Source organism: Ursus arctos, unplaced genomic scaffold (genome assembly GCF_023065955.2).
Source record: "Ursus arctos isolate Adak ecotype North America unplaced genomic scaffold, UrsArc2.0 scaffold_7, whole genome shotgun sequence".
Classification (NCBI taxonomy): Eukaryota; Metazoa; Chordata; class Mammalia; order Carnivora; family Ursidae; genus Ursus; species Ursus arctos.
The window spans coordinates 51,508,561-51,521,742 of NW_026623089.1; the positions used below are offsets into that span (position 1 = coordinate 51,508,561).

The 13,182-nt window shown below is 36.9% G+C and overlaps 1 protein-coding gene across 2 annotated transcripts in view; it reads left to right on the top strand.

Moving 5' to 3' along the window:
- The window catches only part of CFAP70 (cilia and flagella associated protein 70), a 101,696-nt gene that overhangs the window by 69,428 nt on the left and 19,086 nt on the right, over positions 1-13,182 (top strand). For both annotated transcript variants that reach the window (XM_026504460.4, XM_048219252.2), the window contains exons 18-25: positions 784-917; positions 1,035-1,150; positions 1,348-1,575; positions 4,590-4,748; positions 5,299-5,420; positions 6,904-7,056; positions 7,579-7,740; positions 9,769-9,858. In XM_026504460.4, the coding sequence (XP_026360245.1) occupies positions 784-917; positions 1,035-1,150; positions 1,348-1,575; positions 4,590-4,748; positions 5,299-5,420; positions 6,904-7,056; positions 7,579-7,740; positions 9,769-9,858 (1,164 nt within the window). The remainder of the gene's footprint in view (positions 1-783; positions 918-1,034; positions 1,151-1,347; positions 1,576-4,589; positions 4,749-5,298; positions 5,421-6,903; positions 7,057-7,578; positions 7,741-9,768; positions 9,859-13,182) is intronic.

Below are 13,182 nucleotides of genomic sequence, written 5' to 3' on the forward strand. Positions count from 1 at the left end.
AAAAAATCATTTAACCATATATGTGAGGGTTTATTTCTGGGCTCTCTATTCTATTCCATTGTTCTATATATTTGTCTTGATACCAGCACCACAAAGATTGCTATAACTTTTTAAGTTTTGAAACTAGAAAGTATGAGTCCCCCAGGTTTGTTCTTTTTCAAGATTGTTTTGGCTATTCAGGGTCCTTTGAGAATCCATGTAAATTCTAGGATGTTTTTTCCTATTGGTGCAAAAAATACTGGATTTTGATAGAGATTGTATTGAATCTGTAAATTGTTTTGGGCAGTATTGACATTTTAATAATATTAAGTCTTTCAATCCATGGACATGAGATGTGTTTCTATTTGTTTATGTCATCTTTAATTTCTTTCAGCAATGTTTTATAGTTTTCACTCATTATGAGATGCTTTTCTTACATATTTGTACTTAAACTTATATTTGCCATCTCAAGACCATGATAGAAATTATTATATGTGAATCTTTAAAATGAACTATAAAATGAATCTAGGTTTCCAAGTAATTAAAGGAGCTTATGGTGACCATAACATTGACACTAAGAAGTAATGACTTGAAGATTTAATTTTAAAATTATTCCAATGAGTATTATTCACCACATACTATGAGCCAGAAAAGTGACTGTGCTAGACGTTCAGAATTCAGTGATAAATAAAAATATGACAGTTTCTCCTTTCATACAACTTATAGTATTTATGGTGTTATGTGCATAAGAAATATGACATAATGTTACAATAACCTGGGTCCTCCTGATGCTTCATGTGATAGAGGTTGGTCCGTGAGCCCCAGAACCTGGAACACTGGCTGGACTATGGTGCCTTCTGCCTCCTAACTGAGGACAACATCAAAGCACAGGAGTGTTTTCGGAAAGCTCTTTCCCTCAACCAGAATCATATCCAGAGGTATGCTTGGGAGATGAAGAATGAGTAGAAGCAGATAAGCTTCTATATGAAATTGCCTTGGTTCCATGACTGTGACATGGGACCATGTTGTTAATTGTGTTGGTGGTCTCTTCCCAGCTTGTTGCTGTGTGGTGTCCTGGCTGTCCTGATGGAGAACTATGAGCAGGCAGAAATTTTCTTTGAGGATGCTACTTGCTTGGAACCAACTAATGTTGTAGCTTGGACTTTACTTGGTATGGTATTGTCCTGTGATATGAATGTGTTTTCTTCCATTATAAGTTTCTCCCTTTCTCTTTACATTCTTTAATGGTTCATCATATAGTTCTTAAACTTTGGTAAAAATATGGCAAGTAGAAGTGAAATGTTGCAGTTCTTCAGTTTATGATGTGGAAAACCAGTCACATTTATTTCAGCATCTTTCTTTCTTCAGGTTTGTACTATGAAATTCAAAACAATGATATTCGAATGGAAATGGCATTTCATGAAGCCTTCAAACAACTTCAGACACGAATGCTTCAGGCACAAGTAACAAAGCAGAGGAGCATTGGTACTGTTGAATACATTGAAGAAGGACGAAAAGTAGAAGAATCCAGTTTAGGCCCTTGGGGAATGACTAATGTTTCTTCTGCAACAGCAATTAAGGTGGAAGCCCCAGCAGGTAGCCTTATGAATAGGACCTGGCACATAGTAGGTAGTAAATAATGGTCAAATGAGTCAGTAGATGGAGTTTTGAGTTGTCCCAGGGATACCAGGAAGGACTCCTTCTAAATAATTCCTCATTCATATGATTGAAAGTCTGAAGCTTTTATTGTTGCTATTCAGGTTTTTGAATCTCAGAATTTACTGTTTCTGCGTTCCCAAAGAGGGGTATCATTGTAGCAGACTAAATTTCTTTCATTTTCCCCTCACTTTCTTTTCCAACACTCTCAACCCCTCTCTTGTGATTCTTTTTCTTTTTCTAAGATTTTTAAATTTATTTTAGAGAGAGAGCACAAACAGGAGGGGCAGAGAGAAAAGGAGAGAGAATCTCAAGTAGACTCCACAGTGAGCACGGAGCTGAATGTGGGGCTTGATCTCAGGACCCTGAAATCATGACCTCAGCTGAAATCAACAGTCCAATGCTTAACTGGCTGCACCACCCAGGCGGCCCCATTTCTCTTGTGTTTGTTTGTTTGTTTGTTTGTTTGTTTGTTTCTTTCTTTCTTTCTTTCTTTCTTTCTTTCCTTTCTTTCTTTTTTAAAGATTTTATTTATTTATTTGACAGAGAGATAGAGACAGCCAGCGAGAGAGGGAACACAAGCAGGGGGAGTGGGAGAGGAAGAAGCAGGCTCCCAGCAGAGGAGCCTGATGTGGGGCTCAATCCCAGAACACTGGGACTATGCCCTGAGCCGAAGGCAGACGCTTAACGACTGAGCCACCCAGGCGCCCCTCTCTTCTGTTTCTTAAGCTTATTTATTTATTTACAAACATACACACACACACACACACACACACACACACTCACACACACACTCCCTTTTTTCCCTGTTCTTCATTGCCAGTTTCCTTTCCACCATTTTAGGAAATCAGTCATTCTAATGTGTTAAATATGTGTTTGTTTATGTGTTTCTTGCATATGTTATTTTGTTCATATGTTATTATATATTGTTATTTTGTGTGCATGTATTTTTAACAGTTTGAAGTATAATTGACATTTCATAAACTCCACAAGTTTAACGCATACAATTTGATATGTTTGACATATGAACACACCCATGAAAACGTCACCACAATCAAGTTAACGAACATATCCAAAATCTCCCAAACTCTCCTTGTGCCCATTTGAATCTCTTTCTCTGGCTCCCTTCTCCAGGCAACCACCAAGCATCTTTCTGTCACCATCAATGAGTTCGCATGTCTAAAATTTTAGAATTCTAGAAAAATTTCCAACATTTTCTAGAACTTCTAGAATCAAGTAGAGGGTTCCCCTTTCTCTGCATCCTTGTCAACATCTGTTGTTTCCTGACTTAATTTTATATGCTTTTAATTTTCTAAATATATGGGGATTTTTCCAGATATCTTTGTTTTTTATCTGTAATTTAATTTCACACTTTGTATGATTTGAATCCTTTTAAATTTATTTTGACTTGTTCTGTGGTCCATCATGTGATCTATCTTGATAAATGTTCCATATTCACTTGAAAAGAATGTGTATTTTGCTGCTGTTGAGTGTTCTGTAGAATTTTAGTTAGGTTGGATTAGTTGATTATATGTTCAACTCTCCCATATCCTTTGTAGTTTTATATCTTTGAAGTTTTGTTTTAATAGTTCTTCTTGCCTCAAGTAACATTTTTTCTAACTTGATAATATTAGTTTTATGTTTAAATTTATTTGGATTCCATTCTTGAAAGTGATGCTAAGTAGGCATCCAGTTTTATTTTTCTCCATGTAGGAATCTAATTTTCTTAAAACGATCTATTAAACAACTGTCTTTTCTGTTTTGATTTAAGGTATATGTCTCTAAGCTTTTTATTCTGTTTTACTGTCTGATCTTAAAACAATATTGTATTCTTTTTATTGCTGTGGTGTTGTAGTATGCCTTAATATCTGGTATATCAGGTTCTCCCATTTACTTGCCTTTTCATACCAGACTTACCTATTCATGGACCTTTATTTATCTATATAGATTTTATAGTGTTTATCAAGTACATAAGTTGAAATTTTTATTTGGACCCTACTGAACTTATAAATTATTTTAGGGATAATTAACATCTTTATGTTATTAAACCATTCTATCCAAGTTTGTGGAAGGCCTTTCCATATCCTCAGATCATCTTCTGTGTCCTTTATCAAAGTTTTAACACTTTTTCTAATGAGGCTCTGTTTAAGTAATTCATAAAAACCTTATAGATACCATTGCTACCATAAAATATCTTATTTTAATTACATATTCTCATTGGTTATTGCTGGCATTTTTTAGTGTGTGCTACTGATTTTGACATTTTAGGTTTTGGTGTATACTATTGTTTTGTAGATTGAATTTATATATGATAATCTTGTTTGACTTTTATGGATTTTAATAGGTTATTAGTTCTATTGTTTTTTTCTAGAACATGATTATCATATCATCTGCCAATAACAATAATGATTGGGTTACCTTTTCCCTCCCAATCCTCATACAACTCATGTTTTCTTACTATCTCAAATAGTATGTTATATATTAGTTGTAGTGGTCAACTGTGTCTTCTTTCCTATCTTAATGGGAATGAATTTAAAATTTGTCAATTAAAATACGCTATAAGCTTTTTCAAAAAACTTTTATAGAATTAAGGAAAATCCCTTCTATTCCTAGTTTTCAAAGAATTTTTTCTTAATTATTATACCAGTTTAGCTTGTACTCTTTAAATTATTCAGAAATATAAAGTCTGGGGCACCTGGCTGGCTCAGTCACTGGAGCATGTGACTCTTGATCTCAGAGTCATAAGTTTGAGCCCCATATTGGGTGTAGAGATTACTTAAAAATAAAATCTTTAAAAAATATATAAAAAGTCTACAAAACAAGTCTGTCCATGCAATATTTAGGAAATATGTTTCTTATGCTTTGAAAATAATTATATTTTATCTCCTATAATAACCTTTTAATATCCAATGTAGGAAGTTTTTTTTTTCTTCATTAAAGTTTAATCTATTTAGGACCAGGAGCTCCATCATCTATTCTAGATGACTTTCTTGAAGAATCCTCCAAACTACAGTCTGACTCACGAGAACACATGTTATCCACACAATCTCAGGATCCAACTGCCAGCCAAAAACCAGACAACATACTTCTCAAGGAGATACCAGTGAAAAAAGGTACTTAGGAATAAAGATTTCCACTTGAAAGAAGGGCATAAACAAACTAGACAAGGATGAAAACTCTTATGATTACCAAAATGGCGATCTTAACTTATTTGAAGTTGATTAGTTTGTCATATTGCCTAAGTTCCTTCATATGAGGCTAGGCTCTGATAATCCGAACTCAGTAGTGCAACCCTTTCCATAAGCGAGGATTTATATTTAGCTCAGAGAAGTGGCTAGCTACAGACTTACAATTTTCTAACAATGATTCTTCATTTTTAGAATATCTACAGGTTGTGTTTCACATTCAGGAAGATCTGAATACTTTTAAAAACCATTTCATTTGGTTGAAACTTGCATTTGGAACCACCAGTAGACTAACCTTGAGAACTTTTGAGGACCACTGCTATAAAGGAATCTACTGCTTTTCAGATTATAACCTCTCTTATATATTAGATTAGAATACTCTCCTTGCTCATTTGTAGTAATGTAGCTCACTGTCTGAGCTTCTGACATTTTTTCCCTTTACATCTAATTATCTATTATTTTAACATAATATTTTCAGAAACATCAAAATGTCAAGATTCATCAACTGTTCTGCATCCTAGCCCTCATGGTGTTTCCCAAACTCCTGCCACAATCTTCATGGAGACCATACGTTTCTTGATGAAAGTCAATGCTGTTCAGGTCAGGATGTTTGGAAAAGGGCAAGTAGATGGAAAGATTTTAGTGAACTATTTATTCAATCCATAATGGTATCTTTCCAAGCTTTAATATGTGTGATGCAGAAATCAAATATGCTTTTGAGAACACACTGTAGGCCTAATGGTGTGAATATCCAAATATGAACCACTCTTTACAGAGAGCATCAGAACACCTCACTGCAAATCTGCTCCCTCAGAATACCAGCAGAGCAAAATCGGACTCTAAAGGCTTATGTAGCTTGATGTCACTTTATTATCAGAATTCATATTATTGAGTGTTGAGGGTTCACAGGAGCCTAATCATACCTTTCTTCCTTTCTAGGTTCTAAACAATTAAAAAACAGATACATGGTGCTATGTGGGGGAATAAAAATATTAAATTTTTTTATTTGTATAACTGGGCTGGAGATGCAACTAGCCTCAGATTTGACTTGCTCATACAGTCACAGGTAGAACTACTGGAGAATTTTCCCTCCTGCCAGAGAAGAAGAGTATCCTATGAGGTCTACCTATCACATGGAAAACAAGAAATATATCCATGAAGCAAGCAGTAGGAGGGGGAGCAAGATCCGGGAACCAGGAGAGTTGGCCCTGATCCTGCAGAGTGCATGTTCCGCTTCAGGGCGGGCAAGCTCAAAAAAGGGCAAGAATTATGACCTGGCTGGGAGTGGGCCACAGTAAACAGGAACTTTGAACACATTAACATTTCCCAATAGAGAAACAGGCTTTCTGTCTCCCAGATTAAATAAGTCACTAGCCCTGCCTCCCCATGCAAAGAGCCAGAAATGTAGGTAGAGGGAACAGCTCCATAACTTCCTCCCACTATTTTTCTAAGAAGGTATAAATGTTAATGGGAGTTTCTATAGTATAGGCTAAGATGGGAATGGAGGGAGAAGAAAAGCAGGGCTTCCCCCTGCTTAGCAAGTACATCTGACTTTGTTAAATTTGCAAGCCTTATATAGCATTAAAAGCAAAGAATAGCCCAAAGTATAAAACTGGCGGACATGGATGAGAGTTTGTCAGAAACAGACAATTTATGTTTCTAAGATCCCGAGTCTAGAATTTTAGAAAGGGAGGTTTTGCCTCACTAAGTTTCCTCAATAATTACAGCTGCCTGACAATGTTATCTCAGGTGTCAGTGGGGTGGTTGGTGAAGTGCTTTTGTCTGCTGCATAACAAATATAGGCAAAAACTCATCTAGTATGCTGACAAGACAGACCAGAACGGCGCAGTACTGCAGATTTTTCACTTGGAAATGTCTACATTTGGTGACTAGGTGAATAGCTGGTAATGGAACAATGATGTGCTGAATCTTTATAATGCACCTTTTGAAGTGGATAATCATTTCATTCTAAATATGTTTCTTATTCGTTATTATCGGGGACATAATATTCACCTGCAAGAGCTATGGAACTGACACAATGCAGCTACTTATATATTTCTTATAATCCGGTTTTTCCTCACAGTATGTGCACAGAGTGCTTGCTCATGAGCTGTTATGCCCTCAAGGAGGCCCCAGCTGCGAGTATTACTTGGTGCTGGCCCAGACACACCTTCTCAAGAAGGACTTCCCCAAGGCAGAGGAATACCTTCAACATGCAGCCCAGATGGACTACCTGGTAATAACCTTTGCTAGAACCTCTTGAGTAAGTTTGGACGAGGGGCAAGCAGGCTTTCTTAAAGGTGGTGATGCCATATCACAGGTAGATTTCTGGTTACAGAGGCAGAGGTCATCAACCTTCAATAAACTCATCTATTTCCTTCCATTTGTTTTTCTCAAGCAGTTATGAGTTTTGCAAAGGGCAGAGAAAAGGATAAGGATAGCTCTTTAGCAGATAATTGATCTATTTCAAGTTCTCTGGACTTCTGTTTTCTCATTGTGAACATTCTCTTGGTTATATCTGAATGTTTTTCTTAATATTTGCCCCAAAGACAAAATAGTTTTGAAAAATGCAAGAAAGAAATGAGGGAGCAGACCTAGAAAAATACCTCCCACGTGCAACTGAATGGCCCTCTTTCTAATTGAGTGCTATTAGAAAAAGAAAAAGGACTTAGCCTAATTTTAAATGTTAAACAAAAATCATTAATGTACTTTTAAATACCACTTCATCCCAAGTGCTACTTGTTCTTTACTTTCTCAGAACCCTAATGTCTGGGGCGTGAAGGGCCATCTCTATTTTCTAAGTGGAAATCATGCTGAGGCCAAGGCATGCTATGAGCGAACCGTTAGTTTTGTAGTGGATGCTTCTGAGATGCACTTCATCTTCCTGCGACTGGGGCACATCTATCTGGAAGAGAAAGAGGTGAGGGACAGAGGATGGAGAGTAACCATGTAAATAAATCAGGTCATGGTCTGGGACCTGACTATAGTTCAAACATTAGCATCCATCTGTGTGGACGCAACACAGTATTATGATTTTGGTATTTTAATATCCAAAGGTAAAGTGATTCGACCAACATTAGATAAACTAGTAATTAATAGAAGCAGGATTCAAACCCAGGCAGTCTAATATTGGAGTCTGTGGTTTTAACCATTACGATACTAAAAAGTTATGTAGAACTCAATAAATGTTACTGAGTAGTTAACGTTTAAACTAACTTTCTTTTATTAGCAGTAGTAGAAACATTCTTAGCTTGACTTAACTAATGGAAAATGTCAAAAGAACTTCTTCAAACTTCGTCCTCAACATAAAGGTTTATATTTAATTCAGTTGAGGCTAACCCTGTTCCACAGGGAACTCTAACCTGACTCTTTAGCAATTACTCTCCAAATTTTAGGAATCACCCCAAGACCTTCTAAAAATTTTCTAAAAGAAAATTTCTGTTATGGAAAATTTCAAATACATACAAAGTATGGGGCACCTGGGTGGCTCAGTCGGTTAAGCATCTAATTCTCCATCTCAGCTCAGGTCTTGATCTCAGGGTTGTGAGTTCAACCCCTGCACTGGGCTCCATGCTGGGTGTGGAGCCTACTTAAAAAACAAAAAACAAAAACAAGAAACCCCAAATACATGCAAAGTAGACAGAATAGTAGAAATGAACCAACATAGACCCATCATCCCATATTAACAATTATCAACATTCTGCCTTTTGACTTCATGCTTTTGTTTTGACTTCATTCCATTTCTACCCCCAGAACACCCAATTATCTTTCTATTTAAAATAAAGGGATGCCTGGGTGGCTCAGTCAGTTAAGTGTCTGCCTTTGGCTCAGGTCATGATCCCAGCGTCCCGGGATCGAGTCCCACATCAGACTCCTTGCTCAGCGGGGAGCCTGCTTCTCCCTCTCCCTGCCACTCCCCCTCCCTCTGCCTGTCACTCCCCCTGCTTGTGCCTTCTCTCTCTCTTTCTCTGACAAATAAATAAATAAAATCTTTCTAAAATGAAACAACAGCAGCAACAAGAAGTTGCAATGCCTTATAATTTAAGTATGAAGGCCCGTATAGGCTTAAGAGAGAAAAATCACTATCCACTACAGTGAAGAAAATAAGTTTTCTTTCTGACATCATTGCAAGCTGCATCTGAACCAAGCTTCTGACTTAAGTAGTCACTCGGCAAGCAATTTCACTAGGCAAGCAATTCTTAGGCTATTTGTTGAGGCTTACCTATAGTTACATCTCTCATAGTGGAGATACAAGATAAGAAGTGGTCTAATTCTTTTGGAAGTTTGTTTTTTGAGTTTTTCTAAACGTTTCCTGTATTGCTCAGCACTAAAAAGAGATAAACTAGCAAACCATGAAGAAACATAAAGGAAGCTTAAATACATATTGCTAAGTGAAAGTAGCCAATCTGAGAAGGCTACATACTGTATGATTCCAACTGTATGACATTCTGGGAAAGGCATAACTATGGAGACAGTAAAGAGATCAGTGGTTTCAAGAGGTTGGGGAAGAGAAGTGATGAACAGATGGAGCACAGAGGATTTTTAGGGCAGTGAAAATACTCTAATAATGGATACATGTCATTATACATTTGTCCAAACCTATAGAATGTGTAATACCAAATGTGACCATGGACTTCAGGTGATGATGATGTATCAATGTAGTTTCATCAGTTGTAACAGAGGTACCACTCTGATGGGGGATGTCAATAATAGGAGAGGCTATGCATGTGTGGCAGCAAGGGGTATATGGGAAATTGCTGTACTTTCCTTTCAATTTTGCTGTGAACCTAAAACTGCTCTAAAAAAAACTTACGTCTTAAAAAAAAAAGGGGGCTCATTTAACTTAGATTGGTCTTGAGTACAACTACAGAACCCCATGACTATCCTAGCAATATAGCATTTGAAACTTCCAGAAGAACAATTGCTTAGTGGTGCTTTCTTTCTACAGTACGAAAAGGCAAAGACAACCTACCTGCAAGCCTGTAAGAGATCGCCTTCATGCCTTACCTGGCTAGGACTGGGAATAGCCTGTTATCGGGTAAGAGGATAAAGGCTTGAGACTAGGCCTGTGAATACAGCTGACCTTGATTCCTTGGTCTTCCAAGCATCCTGGGAGTTTATAATGATGGTGGGAAAAGTTACTTTTCAAAGGTGTTCAGTAAACTAAATAGTCAATCTGTACTAGAAAAATAAAACATTCTTTAAAAACCTCTCAAAAACGTGAACCAGGAAGCTATACAATAAAAAACTTCATGTTATTTGGTACAGAAGCACATAATTTTATGTTATCTGTAAGGAAAAAGTGATATGATAAATGAAGAATCTACTCAATTAAAGAAATTGATTGATACCTGTTGAGCTCTGTGGCCCTTCCATTTTCAGGAGGAGCTGCTATAGCTTCTAGGAGATCTTTTGCTCCCCACCCCTAAAAACTCCCTAGCCACACATTCCTCCTTTCTTCCAGTCTTTGAAAGAGGCATGCAATGTGTTGTTCGTGTCCAATTTCTTCAATGTATTCTTGATGCTAACCCTCTCATTTTCTCCTAATACCTTAGTCTCTTAATTTTGTCTTTTTTTTTAATTTACATTTTTAACCTTTCCTTCTCAATCAGTTCTTTCCCCATTCTTTCCCGCTTCTTATTAAACAACAGTGGTAACAACCGAATGAGTTTCCTGTATTCCCTGTCTCCTTCCTTTTCCTTATTGCTGTTTTTTTTTAACCGTAAAGGTGATATATGTTCATCATAGAAAATTTGGAATATAGAAGATATAAAAGGATCCATAGTCCAACCACTCAGTGATAATCACTGTTAACATGTGAATGCATTTTCCTCCAGTCTTTTTCATACATATATGAAAGCAAATTTAATGTATAAAACTGTAAATAATATGTTTACTGCTTTTTAATCTTTTTTCTACTTAAGCAGTATAGCATTGATATCTTCTTGCATCACCAAATAATCTAAAACATGATTTCTGCTGACTTCATTGTGTTCCCTGGTTTGGATGTGTAAATGAAGTGACCGTGTAATATTTCATACTAACCAGGACACTTCAGAGAATGGAAAGGGTGCTATTAATAATTACACTGGGACACAGGGACTGTTCCAGGCCAATTGGGACATATGGTCATTTATATATAAACTATGTGCTTCTGTGTTCCCAGAAAGAATATAAAACATTTATAGCTGTTAGAAAACTGACAGCACCGTCAAAAGTACAAGATACTAGGGGCGCCTGGGTGTCTCAGTCATTAAGTGTCTGCCTTCGGCTCAGGTCATGATCCCAGGGTCCTGGGATCAAGCCCCACATTGGGCTCCCTGCTCTGCTGGGAGCCTGCTTCTTCCTCTCCCACTCCCCCTGCTTGTGTTCCCTCTCTTGCTGGCTGTCTCTCTCTGTCGAATAAATAAAATCTTTAAAAAAAAAAAAGTACAAGATACTAGCTATACAGACTATTCAACATAAGTCATGCTTCTATTTGTTTTGAGTAGTATAAACAATATTTTCATTGAGATAGAAACTAAAACAAAACAAAACCTTTAGTTAAGCCCTACCACTAAGATGTCCTAGTAATCCCTGTTCCCCATCAATGTTTTAGTCATACTATACCTATATGTGGATATATCATAATTTATTTGACCAATCACTCATTATTGGGCATGTTGTTAGTTTCTACAATTATACTATTATAGATGAAGCTGAGATAAAATTCTTGGACATAAATCTCTGTGCCTAATTCTTTTTATTTCCTTAGGATACCTCCTTAAAGAATGGAGAAAATTTTAAAAGTCTTTAAATTATAGTGTCAATTTGCCTTCTAGAAAGGGTGTATACTGATTTACACTCTGCCAGGAGGTATGAGAGCACATTTCACTGTTATCTTATCAAAAATGGGCATTATCATTTGACAACTTGATAGGTATCTTAATTTGCATTTTTATCGGTAATGAGGTTGAAATATGTGATACACATATCTCTTTACTTATGAATTATCTGTTCCTATCCCTGGTCCCATTTACCTTTCACTTCATTGCAATCAGGCTTACTACTTTACCACTTTACCCTTACCACATCACTGACACTTCTGACAGAAGTTCCCTTAACATCCTAATTGCTAAATGCCAGAGACACTTAGATGAATTTCTGGCGCTTAACCCTGTTGACTACTTTCTTCCTGAAGCCCTCTCCTCCCTTGACTTTCACAATACTTCATTCACATCCTTCTATGCCTTCTTCTCTGGTACCTCTTTCTCAGCCTTTTTTGCTGGCTCCTACTCTTTTACCCACCATAATTGTTGGGCCACCCAGGTCCTATAGTCAGCCCTCTTCTGTCACTGTATTTATTCACCCTAAGAAAAAAATACATCGACCCCAGTGGCCTTGAATACCACTTGTGCCCTAATGAATTCTAAACCTTTAATGCATAACACTTCAAGTTCTGACCCTTATATCAAACAGTATAATGGACAGCTCCATTTTCTTGGTTCCCTAGACCCCTTAAAATGTGCATAACTGAGATATAACCTAACTTAACCCTGAAGGATTCTCACATTCCTTAAGCCTACACCTTCTCCTGTAGTCCGTGTCTTGGTGAATGGGACTGTGATGAAGCTAATCAACCAAGCCAAAAACTTCAAAGGTGCCCTAGTCTATTTCTCCTGCTACTTTTAATTAGGCATCAAATATCCTATTGATTTTGTCTCCTAAATGTCTCTTGAGTCTATTGTCTCCTCTCCATCCCTATTTTTATAGCTCCAATTCAAACCTCATCCTTTCTTTATCTGCTAGCACCGTTTCCTGTCCCACCACAATCCATCTCCCACATTGTTATCCAAGTGGTCTTTAAAATATGCAAATAATGTGTTACTCCCCTACTTAAACTCTTTAATGGCTACCCCTTGTTTCAGAATAAAATTCACATTCCTTTGAATAAATATATATGATCCGGTGCCTAATTCTTTGTTTTATCACTTTATTTTCCCTAATCTCTCTCTCTTTTCTCCAGCCCCACATGCATACTTAAGAGTTTCCTGACCACACTACACTCTCTTATGCCTCCATGCCTTCATATGATATTCATTTTACCAGGAATGCCTTTCTTCACCTTGTATAGCTAATAAACTCCTATTTGTCCTTCAGGATTCCTCTCGGAGGCTATCCTTTAATTCCAGGGTACAATTATTCCCATTTTCCTATGTCCCTCCTCTAGATCTATATATGCTTTTATTATAGAAATGTATATTCTGTATTGGAACTATTTATGTGTTTGGGTTTTCATTTTGTTTTATTTGTTTACATATCTGTTAGTGAACTCTTTGGGAGGTTGTATTTTATCTTTTTATCCAAAGTACCTAACGTACTA